The 20,933-nt window shown below is 29.3% G+C and overlaps 2 protein-coding genes across 5 annotated transcripts; one reads left to right on the top strand and one right to left on the bottom strand.

Moving 5' to 3' along the window:
* The first annotated feature begins 4,819 nt into the window (after positions 1-4,819).
* On the top strand, positions 4,820-7,029 carry LOC114175909 (deoxyhypusine synthase-like). Of its 2 annotated transcripts, none has more exons than XM_085671401.1 (5): positions 4,820-5,037; positions 5,126-5,329; positions 5,427-5,550; positions 6,230-6,399; positions 6,585-7,029. In XM_085671401.1, the coding sequence occupies exons 2-5, from the start codon at positions 5,327-5,329 to the stop codon at positions 6,660-6,662; spliced, it is 375 nt and encodes a 124-aa protein (XP_085527527.1). In that variant the 5' UTR covers positions 4,820-5,037; positions 5,126-5,326; the 3' UTR covers positions 6,663-7,029. The 2 variants fall into 2 exon arrangements, with proteins under 2 accessions (XP_085527527.1, XP_085527526.1); XM_085671400.1 differs by having other exon boundaries at positions 5,122-5,329.
* A 164-nt stretch (positions 7,030-7,193) lies between these two features.
* Positions 7,194-9,162, bottom strand: LOC114176743 (putative caffeoyl-CoA O-methyltransferase At4g26220). 3 transcript variants are annotated; one of them, XM_028061881.2, is made up of 6 exons: positions 8,972-9,162; positions 8,613-8,685; positions 8,410-8,489; positions 8,181-8,325; positions 7,769-7,900; positions 7,194-7,586 (listed from the first exon to the last, which is right to left on the bottom strand). In XM_028061881.2, the coding sequence occupies exons 2-6, from the start codon at positions 8,679-8,681 to the stop codon at positions 7,296-7,298; spliced, it is 717 nt and encodes a 238-aa protein (XP_027917682.2). In that variant the 5' UTR covers positions 8,682-8,685; positions 8,972-9,162; the 3' UTR covers positions 7,194-7,295. The 3 variants fall into 3 exon arrangements, with proteins under 3 accessions (XP_027917682.2, XP_027917683.2, XP_027917684.2); XM_028061882.2 differs by having other exon boundaries at positions 8,613-8,731; positions 8,972-9,112; XM_028061883.2 differs by having other exon boundaries at positions 8,613-8,781; positions 8,972-9,084.
* Positions 9,163-20,933: the final 11,771 nt, after the last annotated feature.

The raw sequence follows: 20,933 nt of genomic DNA, 5'->3' as shown, positions 1-20,933 counted from the left end.
AGCCTGTACACTTTGTGTGGGGCAAACCCAGTCCGCGATATGCGGGTCTAATGCAGACCAGATCAAAACGAGGTAGACCGGTCCGTATTATCACCCCTAACTCTAATGGGCTTGGGCTTGTACAACGCTGTATTTAAAAGGCCCAAAAATAAGCTAAGGGGTCAAATAAAGGCCCAATAAAAAAACACGGGTAAAAACGTTTTAAAATTTAAAACACTCTGAGTGGCGTTGCTCCCAGAGGAGAGAGAGAATGGAAGAGACTAGAGATGACAAATAAACCCGTGCCCGTGGGTATCACCCGAACCCGTCCCCGTTTTGACGGGGAATCCCCGCTTTGACTGGGTATGGGTATGGGTATGGGTAATACCCGAAATTTTCAACTGGGGATGGGGATGGGGATGGGGATATATATATACCCGCCCAAATACCCGTCCCCGCTTAAATTACTAAACTATTTATAATTTATTAAATAATCTAAAAAATATATATAAATAAATAATATATTTACACATAAAATATAATATAATATAATATAATATAATATAATATAATATAGTATATATACATATAAATAAAATATACTTATTTATATATATATATATATATATATATATATTTACACATATACATGTAATATAATGTAATATAATATAATATAATATAATATAATATAATATACATATAATATATATACATAATAATATAATATAATATATATAATATATACGTATAAAACAAATTAATCATTTAACTAGTGAGATCTTTTATAAACAAATTTATAACATTACAAATTTATAAAAATTTAAAAGAAATATATATATATATATATATATATATATATATATATATATATATATATATATATATAAAAGCATAAAATATCTACGCATATACATATAATATATATACATAATAATATAATATATATTATTATATTTATATTATTATATAATATAATATAATATATACTTAAAATAAATATATATCTATAAAAAAAAAAAAATATATATATATATATATATATATATATATATATATATATATATATATATATATATAAACATAAGATATCCACACATATAATATATATACATAGTAATAATAATATAATATATAATATAATATAATATATATAAATAATTATATATATATATATATATATATATATAAACATAAGATATCCACACATATAATATATATATACATAGTAATATAATATATAATATAATATAATATAATATAATATATATATATATATATATATATAACATATTTCTCATTCTCTTTGTTTTTTGTTATACACTTTGTTTACTCTCTCAATTGTCTGGTTTGTTTTTCAAGATTTAATTTTGAAGGTAATTTTTCTTCTTCTTATTACATAATTTTTACTCTCTGTACATGGTTATGTTCAAATAGGTGTTCCTCAATTTCATTCTATGAAATAATTTTTAGGTTACACATTTGATTATCTTTATTTATTTATTTATTTTCATGAAAATGTTTGACTCTTATTTTGTAGCTCTTCTTTTTGTTACTTTGGTTATACACTTTTTTACTCTCTTTTAATTGTTTGGCTTGTTCTTTAAGGTTTAAGCAGATCTTCAAGGTACTTTTCCTTTTATCATAATCTTAATTATACATTTTTTTTTTCGTTATGTTATGTTCAAATGGATATTCTCAAATTTGGGTCACACATTTAATTATCTTTACTCCTTTATGATAATTTTATTTATTATTTATTTTTTGTTTCATGATAATGTTTAATTCTCAATTTTAAGTGCTCAATTGCATAAATCCTTAATTTAATTCAAGATCAAAAGATGAAGAATCTATGTTTAAATTTGAATTATTATTAATTTAATTTTGTTATTTGTGCTATTTCGTTTAAGTGGTATAATATAAATTTTTAATAGTATAAAAAATATTTGAAATATTTTTAAACTTGATTATTGGTTTTCCTTTTATATTTTGTTAAAAAAGAAATTAACCTTTTTACTTTGTTTGATTTTTTTTTGTTACGTATGTTAGTTTCTAGAGAAAATGAGCACAGGAGATCAAGATTTGCAGGTACCAAGTCCACCACAGTGTTCACAATAACCAACTCCCTTTCAAAGTTCCAATAATGACAGTCAATCTCCATTGAATCCATCTACGCAAACACCTTCAGAAGTTCATGATGAAATACATTCAACAACACAAGTAGAGCCTGAGAAAGGAAAATTGAAAAGTGTTGTGTGGGAACACTTTGAAAAGATAAAAGTTGATGGAAAATACAAAGCTAAATGTAACTATTGCAAGAAACTGCTTGGTGGAGAAACAAAGAATGGAACAAAGCACTTGCACCATCATACAAACATATGTATTCAAAAGAAGGCTTTAACAAAAGGAAAAGGGGGACAAAAAACACTTTTTTCTAAGATTTCAAGTGGCAAAAAGGAATTGGCTTGTGGAGCTTATAATGAAGAAAATGCCAAGAGGGAACTTGCAACAATGATTATATTGCATGAATATCCATTGTCAATAGTGGACCATATTGGTTTTATTAGATTCGTGACAACAATTCAACCATTATTTCAACTTCCTTCACGAAATACGATAAAGAAAGAGATACTCGGCATCTATGAACATGAAAAACAAGTTGTTATGAAGTTGATAGATACAAATAAAGGAAGAATAGCAATTACATCGGATATGTGGACTGCAAGCAATCAAAAGAAAGGGTATATGTCTATCACAGCTCACTATATTGATGACAATTGGACATTGCAAAATATAATTTTGAGGTACACCTTTTTTAATTTATAAATTTTCCAGTAATTTTTTTTATGCACCTCTAGAAAGATTATATGTCTTACAAAATATTGCTTAATTTATAGGTTCATTTATGTTCCCGCACCTCACACAGCTGATCGACTTTGCAATGTATTAGTTGATTGTTTGTTCGATTGGAATATTGATACAAAATTGTCTACTATCACTTTAGACAACTGCAGCACAAATGATAGCATGATTGAAAAAATTAAGGATAAGTTGAAGTTGGACACACTCATTAAGAAAGGGTCTTTGCTTCATATGCGTTGTTCAGCACATATCCTTAATTTGATTGTGAAAGAAGGATTAGCCGTCCTAAAAGAAGGGGTGGAAAAAATTCGAGAAAGTGTAGCATATTGGACAGCAACTCCTAAAAGAATGGAAAAATTTGAGGAAACAGCTAGACAATTGCGAATTTCTTTCACTAAAAAGTTAAGTTTGGATTGCCCAACTAGATGGAATTCTACTTACAAGATGCTTGATATTGCCATATGTTATAAGGATGTGTTTTTTAGGTTAAAGCAACGTGAAGCTCAATACACTTCTTTGCCAACTGATATGCAGTGGGAATTTGCAAAGGATGTTTGTCGAAGGCTAAAATTATTTAATGACATCACAGAAATCATTTCTGGCTCCAAATACCCAACTGCCAACATCTTTTTCCCAAAGATTTGTGAGATCAAGATTGCAATAAATGATTGGGTTAAATCTCCTGAGATAACCATTCAAAATATGGCAATACAAATGTTAAAGAAATTTGAAAGTTACTGGAGTGTTATTCATGATATATTGGCAATTGCTTCAGTTTTAGATCCAAGGTACAAGATGGACATGTTAGAATATTATTTTTATAAATTGTATGGTAATGATTTTGATCTGAAACTTAGTAGGATTCGTCAAATGTGCTATGATTTGGTTTTGGAATATCAATCAAAAAAGAATGAAACTTCTTCTTATAGAGCTACATCATTGGAGTTGGGAAAGGATGTTGATAATGATGCGAATGAATTTTTAGAGTTTATGGCAAAAAAGAAAAAATCTAGAACTACAGTTATGAAAACAGAGTTGGATTATTACTTGGAAGAAGATAATTTGCCGGTTACACAAGAATTTGATATCCTATCATGGTGGAAAACAAATGGGTTAAAGTTTCCAACCCTTCAAGCAATTGCAATGGATGTTTTAGCTATTCCAATAACAACTGTAGCTTCTGAATCTGCTTTTAGTACTGGTGGTCAGATATTAACTTCTCACCGTAGTCGACTTCATCATATTACTACAGAGGCTTTGATGTGTACAAGAAGTTGGATATGGAACTCAAACCATCTAGGTAAGTTACTTAAATTTATTAATATTTTTTGTTAGTATTTTTTGTGAATTCTCATCTAATATTCTACATTTGGTGTTTGTAGGTGTTAAAAAATTAAAAGGAAAAGATGTTCTCATGAGTGAAAATGAATCTGATGAAGAAGGTACATTATATTCTAGTAATTAAAATTTTCAATTTCAATTATTATATCATATCTAATTTTTCATTTTTTTTCTATGTGTAGGTGGATCGAATGCAAATGAAACCACTGATCATTTGTAAAATTAATAAATATTTTGGTTATTATAAAATTTTAGTAATGTGTAATTTTTTAGCTTTTATATAATTATTTGAATTTTATTTAGTTGTTATTTGATACTTTAATTTGAGATTTATACTATTATAATATTTTTCTTAATATTTGACATCATGAAAATAAAAAAGAGTATGTTATTTTAATATTGAATATTTTGATAGTATCATGATTCCGTTGGTGTGATTTTTAAATTTTTTTTATAAAAATATTTAATTGATATATGGAACAATAAAAAAATGGGTATGGGTATGGGTATAAGAAAATACCCGTTACCCGGTGGGGATGGGATGGGTCAAAAATTGTATACCTGTTGGGTTTGGAGATGGGGATGGGGATGAATTTTTATTATGGAGATGAGGATGGGATCATGATACCCGCCCCGTTGCCATCCCTAGAAGAGACAAAGAGAAAGGGAGAAGTGGTAGCATCAGTGCATTCCACGCTGTTCAAAGAATCAGAAAGCCTTGATGGAAAGTGTGCTAAGATTGAAGGCTATGATTTCAACCATGGCGTTAACTACCCGCTACTACTGAGGTCCATGGCCACCACTGGGTTTCAGGCTTCGAATCTCAGTGATGCCATCCAAGTCATTAATCAAATGGTTTGTTTTGTGTGACCCAATTTCTTTGTTCAGGTGAATTTGTGTTTTTTTTTTTCTTATAAAGTTGTGATTTTTGGGTTAAAGCTAGATTGGAGGCTAGTTGATGAAGCCGTGACTGAGGACTGCAGTGACCATGAGAGGGATTTGGAGTACCGAAAATCTGTGACTTGTAGAGTGTTTATGGGTTTCACTTCTAATCTTATTTCCTTTGGTGTTAGAGACATTGTTCGGTTTCTTCTTCACCATCGAGTTACTTTCCCTTGTTCGGAGGCCAATTCAAGCCTTTCCAATGGTATTCTTCAGTGCTTCTCACCATCATGATTAAGTAGTAAATTCAAGTCAAGTTATTATTTTTATTTTTTTTTTTGCATGTGTTTTGCTATGTGCAGGTTGATGTAGTTGTTACAACCACAGGTGGCATTGAAGATCTTATAAAGTGCCTTGCACCAACATTTATAGGAGATTTATCTCTGCCTGGGGCGTATCTACGCTCAAAAGGGTTGAATCGGATTGGTAATTTTTTGGTCCCTAATGACAACTACTGCAAATTTGAGGACTGAATTATTCCTATTTTCGATCAGATGTTAAAAAAGGAAAACACTGGGGTATTTTATTTAACGTATCCGTTCAATGCAAAGTAAAATTATGTGGTTTGGTTTTTGGGGAGCGGCTGCACTCACATTTATTATTCATACTTGTATTTGTATTTTGTACTAATTGTGATTCATGTTTAGTTTGTGCTAAACCAACATCAAACTAACTAAACTATGATTTTATGCATGGCCCGCCAAACCTTCTGCAAAGCAAATTCTTTTGAAGCTTTCACTTGTCACTTTTTTTCATGGTGCATTTTCTGTTTCCCAGAATGTGTTATGGACACCATCTAAGTTAATAGCTCGAATCAGGAAAGAAATAAACAACGAAAGCTCTTACCTTTATTGGGCGTACAAGGTAAGCATGAGACCAACTTTTAATGGGTCGTGCTGCTCCCTGTACTACTCTGTTTCTTATTTGAATCTTTTTCGTAATTAGATTGCTGTCCATATCTGTTGTGGTCTATAATAGTATATACAAGATGATATGTAGTTATTTGTTTCGATGTTCAGATCTACTGAAAAATTTGGGAATTGTAATACATATTACGATATAATATTATTAACATATTTTATGAAGACGGGAATGATCATTTTAGGAGGTGGCCTTCCAAAATATCACATTTGCAATGCCAATATGATGCGTAATGGGGCAGACTATGCTGTTTTTATCAACACTGCACAAGAATATGATGGTAGTGATTCTGGAGCTCGTTCCGATGAAGCTGTTTCATGGGGGAAAATACGTGGATCTGTTAAAACTGTCAAGGTACATCCTATTTATTAGTTTTTACTTTGTTGTAGCCATGCATATTATAACCTTTATTATAAAGCCAGCAATTAATAAATATCTAATTTAACTACTCAAACACTCTTAACATTCATGAAACAAAATAGGTACCAAAAAACCATCAATACTATATCTCTTAAATGTCTTTTTGTACATTAAAACAGGTCCACTGTGATGCAACGATAGCATTCCCTCTGCTGGTTGCTGAAACTTTTGCTACAAGAGTTAAACCTCACCATTGATGGAGCCTAAAAACGAATTCACTCTCAAGTTTGATTTAGTTGTTTCATGATTGACGATATCGAAGTTTCAGTTTGCTGTGGATGCTTAACATGGCAATCATTTGATTCTCCTGTTGTACATAGCAGACGACACAATGCTGGCCTTTTCAACCATTCCAAAGTTATCCACTGGTCCTGACCGTGTGGAAGTCGGAATTTGTAGATGTAGTTATAATTTTTCACCAGAGATGATTGTACTACTATAGTGTTTAGGTCAAATAAATCTTGAAAAAACTAACTGATCGTGTACGTTATTTATCATTTTTCTAAATGGTTGTTGTATTACAGGTTGGTGAAAAGTTATGACAGTACAACTAATTTCTGCTAATGTTGCATTTTTGATTGCAAAGTCTAGTTTAAATAGCTTTCGATAGTTACTTTTATTTATATATTACTTTTACTGATTGCTGTAATTTACTTAATAAAGTTGCTCTAAATTGGTAGCTGAACATTTTCTTTGTGAACTTGTGTGATTTTATGATTTATTATGGATTTTAAACGAAAATGTAACTTTATTGAGTACTGAAATTATATAATAGCAGTGCGTGTAACACTGATTACAGATAAGGAAAAAGTATAATTAGTACACAAAACTCAAGCAACGCGCCTACAAATATTGAGACCATCTCCTACAGAAGTAAGAGAAAATTCAACGCGAGAATCGTTTGTGATTGTTTTGTTGAATTCAATTGCTGCATTCCTCCCTGATCTGGTGTGTGCTGGAACTTTTTCTTCTGGCCAGCAAACACGTCCTCCCCACAGAGTGTTGTCATATACAAGTAAACCACCAATCTTGATCAGTTTTATAAGCCTCTCATGGTAGTTAACATAGTTCTCTTTGTCAGCATCAATGAAAGCAAAGTCAAAAGATCCTTCATTTGCAGGCTGTACCCAAACATTCAAATATGTTTTTAGATAAAACAGTAAACATTCACATAGTCTTAGAATCTTAAAATTTGGTTTACCTGTTACCCTTTATATTGAAATCAATTTCACCAGGCACACTTAAAAGTAGACATATTAAACTTGAACCTGATTTTTTAACATACAAAAAGAAACGGACTTACATCTTCAAGTAGTTTATCCAAAAGTGGTAGAGCTGCAGACTCTATGAAATCAATCTTGTGCTCAACTCCAGCCTTTTTTATGACTGGTAATCCAATGTCATAAGCTTTCCTGTCAATGTCAATGGCTGTAATCTGCATAAGCAAATTAACTTTTAGTTTTTTTTTTTTTTTTTTATAAATAAATGTTAGTTGTTGGCATTTTGTTAGTAGGAGAAGTTAAACCTGTAATCTCTCTTACCCTTCATTCCAAATTCATCAAACCAACTTTATAACTCTCAAATGTTAGTGGGGGAATTAAACCCACACCCTCTCTTCCAACTTTACCATTAAGTCACCCCATAACTCCTTGCAGCAAATTAAGTTTTAGCACTAATTATAATGGAGACATATATAAGAATTCAAGTATGCAAACCTTTCCATCATGAGGAATGCTGAGTGCAGTGAGGAGAAGAGAGTAACCAGTAAACACTCCCACTTCAATGGTCTTTTTGGGATTCAACATCTTTAAAAGTAAGGTCATTAGCTGAGCTGCATCAGGTGAAGTAGCAATGAAGCCCCTGAATGAATATCCAAAAACAAGTTGAAGAATTTTCAGTTTTGTTTAAGCCTCAAATCAAATAACTGAAGGATAGAAGAATCACCAAGGGTGATTATTATTGAGTTCCCTCAGCTCCTTTAAGGGCTCAGGTTCTCTAGGATAAACCGCTGTTTCCAATATATACTGTCACACCAGAAAGGAATACACAAGAAGTGATCAATGAGTTTTCATTTCACGAATCAAGATACAAGTGTGTGAACTCACCATGAGTGAAAACAAAGAAAAATTGCAAGTTTGTATACAAACCTTGGTTAAGTCCTCGCTTTGTAATATGACCGGATTGCGGTAAATTGATGGATCCTTGATTTTTTCCATTTCTCTGCAATCCACCAAAACCGACAACCAACACCATAAGGGGCAGGGTCCTTCAAAGGGAAAGAGAAATAATATATCCCAGATGATATATTATCAAGTTCTTGATAAGAAAACACATTCTATTGCATTACTTTTTTATCCACCACTCAATGAGAAGAAATACTAGTTTTCTTGTTATTCTAATGGTTAGAGAGAAAATATAAAGTTTTGAACTTTAGAATGAAAAAGACTTTGATTATAACATAAATTAGGCATGTTTGGGACAAATAACAGATTGAGGAGTGATATACCTGAATTTCTCTATTCTGATGATAGCTTGAATGAGCTTAGAATGGATCTGGGAGAAAGTATGTGGTTGAAGCTTCACTCTGAGCACAACAATTAATAATTGGAGCTATTTCACCACACTTATGTAATTATTTAATGAGATGAATTCTTTGGTCAATACTATGCTTTATTAACTGTCAAAGGTGGCGGCTTATGAAACCATCCCCTCAGAAAAAAACACTGTCAAAAATTATATTATATATTATCACAAACTAAAACAAATATTTATTATCGGGACAAATATTTGTTTCCATGTGTGTAAGATTTCTCCAGTAGTACATTATTTCTCATACTTCAGCATTTCCTATATTTTAGTTAATAAATATTATGTTAAAATTATAGGTTATAGCTTAGAAATCAAACGAGAATGAAAAGGTTAGAAATAGTTTCATTGGCCCATTGTGAACAACTTTTTTCTCAATTTTCATCTGCTAATTTCTTAAATTATTTTATATGTTAGTAGTATTTCTCCTTGTTAATTATGTTGATTTACTTATTTAAAATTAATTTGACTTATGTTTCTTTTATCTATTATATATGAGAGAGGGATGTAAATAAGCTAGCTAATTTTGTTGTGCTAAACTTAATCTTTACTGTCTTAATAAATATAAATATAAGACATAAAAAACCAATTATTTCAAATATAATAGAAAAAAAAACACTTAAGCCAATTAAATGTCTGTCCACCACTCCATGGAAAATATATTTCAACTTTTTTTCTTGGTAGAAATTAAAAAAAAAAAAATGAATTGTATATCCGCAGCAGATATAATTGATATCATTAAGCAATTAGTTTGCAAAAATATTTAAACCAGAGATGAATAGTTAAAAATATGATAATTATATACGTGGTTAAGGATTTATTATAAGTTTCTTTTCGTGCATGACGCTAAAGCTTTTTTTCAAGACAACCCTTCGCAAAGAAATTTGCCGTTCTATCAGTTTTAGTTAGAAGAAAAAAATATTGTTTAAATTTTGATTACAAAATATAAACAATGTAAATTTCATAAAAAGCACACAAAACAATTATCATAAAAACCCAATAAATTATTCAAATTTAATCATCTTAGAAAGTATAGAGATAAAATGAAGTCAATAAAAAGTTAATAATTGAGTTGATCTGGGTCTGGATTGTTGAAATCATAAGATCATCCAACAAATTGGTCGTCCTATTTATTATTAAAAGGTTAAATCATTCCAAAGCTCCCTATTTTTTTAGCGAAATATCAAGTAGGTCCCCCCATTTTTATTTGACTCAGTTCCTATTTTCGAAAATTCGTTGCAATCAGTTCCTTTCCGTTAGTTGTCCAATAACGGTGCTAATTATGTGACATGTGTCAGCACGTGGTTTTTTTGATTTTTTTTAAATTTTTTTGAATTTTTTTTTTTATAATTTAAAAAAAAAATTAAAATTGCCACATGTCAATCTGATCTTGTGCCACGTGGCAGAGACAGTATGATGTGGCAGTGACAGTGCCACGTGACCTAGTCCCTGTATTTGAATTTACAAAGTTTTTATTTTTAAAACAACTCTAACATTTATCTATAAATTATGGATATATAAATATTTAAATTTAAATAAATATCAGTGCAAAATATACATTTAAATAAATTTAATTTTGTTAAAAATATCAACTATAATAAAAATACCATTGTAAAATTTATATAAAATTTAAATTTGATACAGGATGAAATTGATTCAGTTTTAACAAAATTAGGACCAAATTGAGACAAAATAATAAATGTAGGGACTACATTGAGACTTTTCACATCCAATAGTGACACGTGGCACTGTCACTGCCACATCACACTGTCTCTACGGCACAATGTCAGATTGACACGTGGCAATTTTTTTTTTTAAATTATAAAAAAAAATTAAAAATTAAAATAAAAAAACCACGTGCTGACACATGGCACATAATTAGCACCGTTACTGAACAACTAACAGAAAGGAACCGATTGCAACGAATTGTCAAAAATAAAGACTCAATTGAGTTAAATAAAAATGGGGAACCTACTTAAGATTTCATTAAAAAAATAGAACCTCTGAAATGATTTAACCTTATTAAAATGAAAAGTGGTAAAGTCTATGATTGAAGCTTTATTCATTTGTTTCTTCTCTGCAATGAATTCAGTGTTCAACTGCGAGTTATGGGCTTTAGGCCTTTTTTTCTTCTTCCGTCCAATCCAAATACTCGCCTCCTTTGACTCAAACGTTCTAGAATCCTCCACAAAAATTATTTTAAAACATATTAAATAAAAAAAATTAGTAGAATAATATCACAACTAGATTTTTTTGACAAAGACATTCCATTCATAGAGTTCTAACCAAAATGTATCCCGTGAATATTTTTAATATTAGATAAACTATAAAAAAATATAAATTAAAAGTACTTAGTTTGATGGTAATGTATTACTTCACTGATAAAAAGATGTTATAATATAGAAATTTAAAAACATTTTAAAAAGTTAGTTCTGAAAAAATATAGTTTATATACCTGACAAAGAAATGAAATTTGTGTAGACGAAACCATAATTTATTCAATTTAGTAAAACTAATTATTATTAAGTCTGAAGTGAACAAAGTTAATAAGCAGAGGTGCATAAATGAATGTGGCATTTAAGCGGCTAAATTGAATGAACATCCAATGCATAAGGTAAATATCTAGAGTGAAATATTCAACTAAATTGTTGTGATGTAACAAAAATGTGACTGTGTACTAAAACTTGTCACTTTTTCATCCATGTTTTTCTTCATCATCCCAGTCTTCCAGCCATTCAAGTCCAAATTATCACTGTGATCATCACTTAGAGTAACGAGATGAGAAGCGGAAGTCTTTCTAGATGGTTCATTTGTCCTTGCATCTCCAAAGTGATAATTGTTTTCAGTATTCAAATCACTGTCATCATATAGGTCAGCCACAAAATCTTCTTCATTTCTACCTGCTTGCATTTTTCGACTCGTTTCATGTAAGTCACTGTTATTTTGCTTAAATCAGGTCCGTGGTTTAAACATCAAATTATAGTTGAATGCTCTTGCGGTACTTGAAATTTTTGTTTAAAGGATCAAATTATAAATTATATTAGTTATATATAAATTAATTTTTTAATTAAAAAAATTTTATTTTTTACATTATTTTCTCTATTCAAAACAAACACTCATGATAATAAAATTCAAAAAATATGACAATAATATATACGAAAGAGTAACATAAAATTTATTATTAAAAATAATATATTAAAAAAAAACAAGTTACCTTTAGTCAAAGTACTACTCTACGCTTTTTTAATAACTTAAAATCTTCAATAATTGAATCAAAACTGAAGTTAGTTGCAATATCATTTTTAATATAGATTATCAGTGTTTGCTAAAAATTTAGTCTCCATCATATTTCTCAACCTGTTCTTGACTATTTTCATTGCAGAAAAATATCTTTCAGTTGTAGCTATAGAAACTGGAAGAGTCATGATAAGAAGAAGTAATATATCAATCAAGTAGTAAACTTCAGACTTTTTTGTTGTTGCCAAACATGTACATAACTCTTGCATTGTTGATAAATTCTTTAAATTTGAATCTTGACGAGCATCAGTAATGAAATGTTGAAGTTGAAAATTCAAATTAATCTTCTCTTACTCATTGAAATCCATGGGATAATATTTGTCTACAAGAATGCAAATTTTATTAATATTAAAAGCTTTATAAGCATCCTTAGCATCCAAAGCAGAGCTTAGAATTAATAACTTTATTGCTTGGTCATTAAATCTACAATTTAACTCTTGTAATTGCTTATCCATGGTAACAAAGAATATTTCAACTCTGAAATAATGTTCCACTGTAATATGATCTTTTTGGTGATGAGAGCGTCCTTGCCTTGCTACATAAGAAGCCCTAAAATTAGGTACCTCAATGTCATGTTTTTCACAAAAAGAAGTCACATTTTCTCTCAAGTTTTGAATAACTCCTTTTGTAGAACAAACTAGACACATAACATTAACTATATCTTGAGATTGTTGTTGTAATGTTTGACAAAGAACCTCTGTTATCCCTATAATTTCTCTCATCAAATACAAGATCAGTATAAACTCAAATGAGGTCAAGCTTTTGTAAGCATTATCGACATCACCACGTTGTGAATAAGTAGATCCATCAACAATAATGTTTTCTAGAACTAAATCAGTTGCATCATACATATTGATCAAGCTACAAATAGAAGAGAAATGGGAGCTCCAGCTGGTATCCCCAAATCGTTTTAAAGTATCAATTTAATTTGCCCCTTTACCATTTTCAAGCTCATCAATTTCTAACAAATATGTAATTTTATCTAACTTGGCAGCCTGTAACTCATCGTGATGTTTACTAGAAGAGCAAACAATATTGACCATAAAAGTCAATTTTGAAAAGAATTGATGAATTGGAATAACTTCTCTTGATGCAACAACTAAGGCAAGTTGTAATCGATGAGAAAAATAATGAACATAATATGCATAAGGACAATCAGTCAAAAATAATGCTTGTAATCCATTCCATTCTCCTCTCATATTGCTAGCACCATCATACCCTTGACCATGGATATTAAAAACATTAAAATCATGTCAAGATAGTACAACACACAATTCATTCTTCAAAGTTAATGTTGTAGTGTCTTTAACATGCACAATATCAAAAAATCGCTCTTGAATAAAATCATTTTTATCAACGAATCTCAAAACAAGAGCCATTTGCTCTTTTTTTTATTCATCACGAGCTTCATCGACAACTATACAAAACTTGGAATCCTCAATTTCCTCACGAATATGATTTTTCACTTTACTAGAAAGAATATTCAATAACTCCTTTTTGAATTTTATGTGAAGTATATTTGGAACTGTATGGAGCATTTTCCAACACAACTTTTACAACTTCATCATTGTATGATGCTATGAGTTTTATCATCTTAAGAAAATTACCTTGGTTCCTCCATTCAATACTTTCATCAGGATCTCTAAAAGCACAAGCTTAAAGTGATAAAAAACGAACCGTGTCAATTGAAATCTTGAGACGTAAACGATTCTTCATAATTTGATCTGAGCTTTGCACTTCCAAAACATTCCTAATATGGTAATTTTGATTTAAAAGTCTTGACAAGCAGACACTACAATATTGTGTGGTGAACAAGGGTCCTTCCATATGTGTTTAAGGAAAGCACAATTTTTTCCATTGTTAACTTTCCTCCAACTTTTAAAACTTATAAAAAAACATTCAAAACGTTAAAACATGTTGACGACAATCAACTTATTGCCAATTAGAATTAAATGAAAATCAACTCAACTACCTATAACAATGAAAACATCTAAGCCAAGTCGTTCGCTTGGTTTTTTACTAAAAAGATAGCATGGTAAGCAATATGCAACATCTTTTAATGGCGAATACACTAACCATGAAGAAAATAAGCTAAACCATGTGTACTGAAATCTTCTTGGATGACCATCTTTACCAGACAACCGATAATTTTCTAGATGCATTTGATATGGAACCCATTTTAGATAAGCCCTTCGTACCTCATCAATTCGATTTGGTGGGTATTGTCAAATTTGAAGACGCTTCCTCAGATCACGTTCTAAAGCATTTTCAAATTCATTATATGTAACTTCAAGAACCTTCGCGATTTATTTTTTGTTTTCTTCAATTTTGGATTCTCATGAAGTTTCTCAATTTTAGATGACGTATATGCATTTTTTCATCTTCATCACAAGTCTTCCTCTTGAAAAAAGAATAAATTCTTTCACTCTTTACCATAGTTTTTCTATTATAAATTTGTCACATTTCACCTATTTACAAAAAGATAAAATTAGGAACCTAAAATTAAATCTTCAAAGCAAGACTCAATATTTTTAGAAAACTAATAACTTCTAAATGATTAGCTTCTCTTACCTTAGAGTAGATTCCTAATCTTGCTCTTTCCTTAGACAACTTCAAAGCCTAAAATAGCTCTATCTACACAAAGAAGAGTTTGATCAACAATTAGAGCATGACTTTATCACCTCTAACCGATAGAGATATGCCTAGAGCGTAGAAAAGCCACATACAAAAAAAAATATATTGCTTCAAAAAAAAAGGGTAAAAATTGAACTTAATCAAAAAAAGAAATTGTTCGGTCCAAAATATTTCTTAACTCCTCAATTTTGTCGTATTGCAATTTGATTTTGAAAATAATAAGGAATTGATGGTGAAAATTGAGATGGAAATAAGAGGAGAGAAAGAGATGGAGACACGAAAGAGAGATGGACCAAATAAAGAAGTATAAGAAATTATAATAGAGAGGGAAAACATGATTTTTAAATTTTAAAAATTAATATAAATAAAGTAATAATATATAAATATATTTTTTTGAAATATATAGAAAATAAAATAAAAATTGTTGAGATTAATATAAATAAAGTAATAATATATAATTTTTTTAAAATATATAGAAAATAAAGTTAAAAAAATCGTTAAGGGAGCCGAGGTCTTGATATTCGTTAAATTTTTTTAATTTGGTCTTAATATTATTTTTTTTCAATTTGGTCCTAATATTCGTCAATTTTGTTCACTTTGGTCTTGATTAGTGTTAGAGTTGGTTTAAAATTAGAACAAAAATTTAAAAGTAAAGAATAACACCATGGGTTTAAAAATTTAAGAGGTTAAAAATCACATAAATATTAAGTTATATTACTTTATATTATTTTTAACATTTTAAAATTTCAAATCATAGTGTTATTCCCTACTAGGGATGGCAACGGGGCGGGGCGGGGACGGGTTTCGCTATCCCATACCCATCCCCGCATAAAAAATTCATCCCCATCCCCATACCCAAACCCAACGGGTATCAAACTTTTTTCCCATCCCCATCCCCACCGGGTAACGGGTATAATCTCGTACCCATACCCGTACCCGTGTTCTAACTACTTCAATATTAATTTTTATAAAAGAAAAAAAATTACGGTAAAGAAAACATAATATTATGAAATATTCAATATTAGGAGGATTTTCTTCGATGCCAAATACCTTAAAATAAATTATAATTGTTTACATTTTATATTAGAATACCAAATAAAATTTCATGTGAACCAAAACATTTGTTAAATTTGCAAACTACAACATTAATGAACTTAGTTGATAAAATTAAAAAATATTTCAAAAAAATATAAAAGGAAAACAAATATTTAAATTAAAATATATTTTAAATGTTTGTTTACTTCAATTTTTTAAATTCTAATGAATATCTTTTTTATACACTAATAAAAGTTATAATATATCACTTGATCAAAATGACACAAAGAATAAATAATAAACATAATAATAAAAGGAAAACAAATATTCAAATTAAAATATATTTTAAATGTTTGTTTACTTCAATTTTTTAAATTATAATGAATCTCTTTTTTATACACTAATAAAAGTTATAATACATTACTTGATCAAAATGACACAAAGAACAAATAATAAACATAATAATAAAATTTTGACATAGATTTTGTATCTTTTGAACTTCAATATATGTTGGATAGTGACAAAAAAATATTCATAGCAATTACATTAAATTTTTATATTGTAGTAAATAAAAGTTATTTATACAATTAAAGTGGAAAAAATTACAGTATGATTAATAGTGAGTTATAAAATAAAAAATAATTAGATAGAATATATCGAAATATTATTCTACATGATGAAAATAAACAATAAATAAAAATATTAAAAGACTAACAAATGTGTGTTTTAGAAATAATTTGAGAGACTATTGAAAGAAATCGCACAAAGGAAATCAAATGTATAATTAAGGTATGATAAAATGAAAAATACCTTACAGAACTAATTATTAAATTATGTTTGAAGTGGTTAAAATTAAATAGAAATATCATTAGTGACCAAAAAATTTGTCATTAAATTACATATAAATTAGTAATTAAATTGGTCACTAAATCAAGTACAGATTCGATCATTGAATCGGTCACTAATTTAGTCATTGATTCAGACAATAAATCAACTACTACCACCAATGACGAAAAATAATGACTGATATGGGTTACTGACTAAATCAGTCACCATTTCATGTTTTTCTTGTAGTGAATTATCATATACTATTCCTAAATATCATTATATATATATATATATATATATATATATATATATATATAATTTTAACCACTTCAAACAGAATTTAAAGTGAAAAAATTACATTATGATTAATAATGAGTTATAAAATAAAAAATAATTAGATAGAATATATCGAAATATTATTCTACATGATGAAAATAAAAAAAATAAATAAAAATATTAAAAAACTAACAAATGTGTGTTTTAGAAATAATTTGAGAGACTATCGAAAAAAATCACACAAAGGAAATCAAATGTATAACTAAGGTATGATAAGACGAAAAATATCTTAGAGAATTAAGAAAACTTTTCAAATATTAACATATAATTAATGGTTGAAAAATAACGAAAATTATTTTAATGAAACAAAAGAGTTCTTCAAATTAAACAAAAATTAATAATAATAATAAGTAAAGAATTTTTTTTATATTATCTTAAATTGAGAGTATAAACATTCTCATGTGAAAGAAAAATTTATAATAAATAAAAATATTAAAAAATAATATAAATATTCAAATGTGAGGCATAATTTTTTTTTAATTAACATACATCATTTTAACATAATTACATAAAGGTTATGATAAGATAAAAAATATATTGGAGATGAGAATGAGTTTCATGACAAATGAAATAATTAAAAGAAATAAAAAATAGAAAAAAAAAATATATATATATATAGGGGTTACTTGATTAATTGTGAATATTTTAATAATTTAAACGAGAATGGAGATATGGCGGGGACGGGTATTATGGCGGGTATATGTACATCCCCATACCCATCCCCATGCCCAACTGAAAAAGTCGGGGATTCCCCATACCCATACCCATACCCAGTCAATGCGGGGATTCCCCGTCAAAACGGGGACGGGTTCGGGCAATACCCACGGGGACGGGTTTATTTGCCATCTCTATTCCCTACTTTTATAATTTTCATTTTAATTTTAAACCAACTATAACTTTAAATTAAAACTATTTAATAAAAATGTGAATTTTAATAAGAATATCAGTATAAAATTTAAATAAAATTTAGATTTGGTTTTAATTTCGAGAGGGGTAAAATTGCTCAATTTAAAAAACAAATTAGGACTACATTGAAAAAAAAAACGAATATGAAGACCAAATTGAATATAAAAAACTAATCATGACATGTGGCATGATATTAACTTGACACATGGACCTATTTAAAAAAAATAAAAAATTACGAAATGATACGTGGCGATCATTGTCCACAATCCGTTCACTATTTTAACGATGTTAGCGAAAATGACCAAATTAAAAATATTATAACCAAATTGAACAAAAAAAAATATTATGACCAAATTAAACATTAAACATTAAATATTATGAACAAAAAAAATATTATTTTACTAATGTTTCATATTTTATTATGATATAATTTAAACATTAAAAGTATATTTAATCATGATGTAGTTTTTACTTCTTGAAAATAATAATAAGAAAACAAAACAAATAAAATATGTATATATATTAAAAAAAATATTAGATAAAAATATATTAATTAAAATATTATAAAATACGTGTGTGTATTAAAAAAAGATGAAGAATCTTCTAAATAGATAAGAAAATAAGGAGAGAAGATAAGGAAAAAAAATAGGAAAAAGAAAAGAAAAAGGAAAAGGAGAAGATAACCTAAAGCGATAAACATTATCTCTTCTTTAATGGAAGTAATGAAGATTTGAAAAAATTAGCACATGTATGACTTTTATATATATATATATATATATATATATATATATATATATATATATATATATATATATATATATATATATATATATATTTGAGATGAAATGAAGTGAAAGTAATAAGTTATGTGAGAAAGAGGGAAAAGAAAATAAAGGGGAGAGAGAAAGCTTAGAGCAAAAGATTCAAAGAGATCTTAATTCTCTTCAAATATTATTATTGTGTCCTTCAATCAATAAGGCAAGGAAGAGTGGGGTTAAGCTATGTTTATATTAATCTTGATAAACTCATAGATGTTATATTAATCTTTTATTTATTTTGAATCATATATTATTTTATTTACTTTCATTTAATTTATTTTCATGTATTATCCTATTTAACTTATTTTCATGCATTATCCTGTGCCAAACGTATCCACCGAGCTTAGAGGTAGTGAATAATACAGTCCAGAGCAGGACCATCTAGAGTGGTGGGGAACAACCTGCAATAAACTCGATCATCTTGAGTATAAATACTAACCTTATGTGGTATGCTCAAAGATGTGTAGCTGGGTCAGAGACTCCCTCATACTTACGAATGTTGATTGCAATTCCTCTAGGAATCTTGGCTCGAGCCACCCTGGATGTGAAGAGATGAAAGCCATTAGTAACCGGTGGGTAGTCGTACTCTAACAGGTCTCGGTAACAGTCTCGTTTTATCCTCTCCTCTGGCTAGTGAGAGTAAGTTGTTGAATGTTGGGAATCGGTAGAGTTATTCCTTCGTCAATGACGATCCCTCAAGCTCATTCGGGAGTGGCGAGAGTAGCACAGGCTTTTCTAAGAATAACGACAACGGTAAGGGCTTCCCCGATCTCCTGCCTGAGGAGACGGAGGTCGCTCTTGCCATGCTCCTCTAGGAAAGGAGCGACTGACTTGCCTATGATGTTGGCTCCACGGCGAAGAGCTGCAGTTGACTCCTTCACCCTCCTAACCTCGGGGGGAAGCTGATGAAGTTGTGGATCATCGTCTTGGTGCCTGTGAGGGGTCCTAGCATTGTCGGATGAGTGTCATGACTCTAAGACAGACGAATGGACCCTTGGTTGAGGTCGTGAAGGCTGGGACCCTCGGTTTTCTAGGCTTGAGAGCTTTTGGTTAATAGCCTGTAATGCAACCTATTGTTGCTCCTATAAAGCCTAGAGGGCTTCCTCATGACGCTGACCCTGTTGCGTGCTCTGAGTTATCAGAGCTTGGATTTGGCGATCAAGAGTAGCTAGTAGATTGGTTACCATAAAGGCCTTGGGTTAGGGAAACGTTTTACCGGAGTCCCATAGTGTGCCCCAAATGTTCTTACCCAGAACTTGAGGTGGGAGCCTGGTAGGTTGGAGGTCCTAGTTGCAAAGAATATCCTACATGAGTGCTCTAAGAGAGAGGGATCCACCTGTAAAAAAACTCTACGATACTCAAGTTAGTAAGAGGACTTTTTTGTATTTAGGGTTTTTTTAAATTCAAATTTGTAAAAGTAGGTCCGTTGAATTTTTTTTTTTGCAAAATAGGGTCAAGTCGTCGCGGTGGAGGACGACATTACAAATGAAGTCGTCTTCCACCATGTCGGTTTCTTTTTTTTCCCAAAAAACGAAACCGTGTTTTGAGAAGCCGATTTTCATTCACTTTAAAAGTGAAGTCGTCTTTGGGCATGGAGACTTCACTTTTTGTTTTTTTTTTTTGTCTTTTTTTACGTTTAGCTTTATGTATATTTTTTAAATATATATTATTTATTTATTTTTTAAATATTTGTCTACAGTAAAACTTTAAAAAATAGTTTTAAAAAATTCTAAAATACTTAGTCGTTAAATCTTAATACAAAATTAAAAAGATAAAATAATACAAATTAAAAAATATTAAAAAATCCTTTGATAATTATATTTGAATATTTAATTTGTTTAGGTTTATTTTATTTGTAGTTTAGTTAGTCTAGTAACTATCAAGTATCATTTAATAAAATACTAAATTTATAAAATCAAACAAAGAAGTAGAGAACGTTTTTAGCGAAAAAATTGCAAAGGAGGATGTCACTTTATTTCTCTACTATAAATAAATAATTAAAAAAAAACTAAATAATATATAATTAAA

Source organism: Vigna unguiculata, chromosome 3 (assembly GCF_037176805.1).
Source record: "Vigna unguiculata cultivar grain cowpea cultivar isolate G323 ecotype 2 chromosome 3, ASM3717680v1, whole genome shotgun sequence".
Lineage (NCBI taxonomy): Eukaryota > Viridiplantae > Streptophyta > Magnoliopsida > Fabales > Fabaceae > Vigna > Vigna unguiculata.
This window is presented reverse-complemented; position numbering and strand designations above follow the sequence as displayed.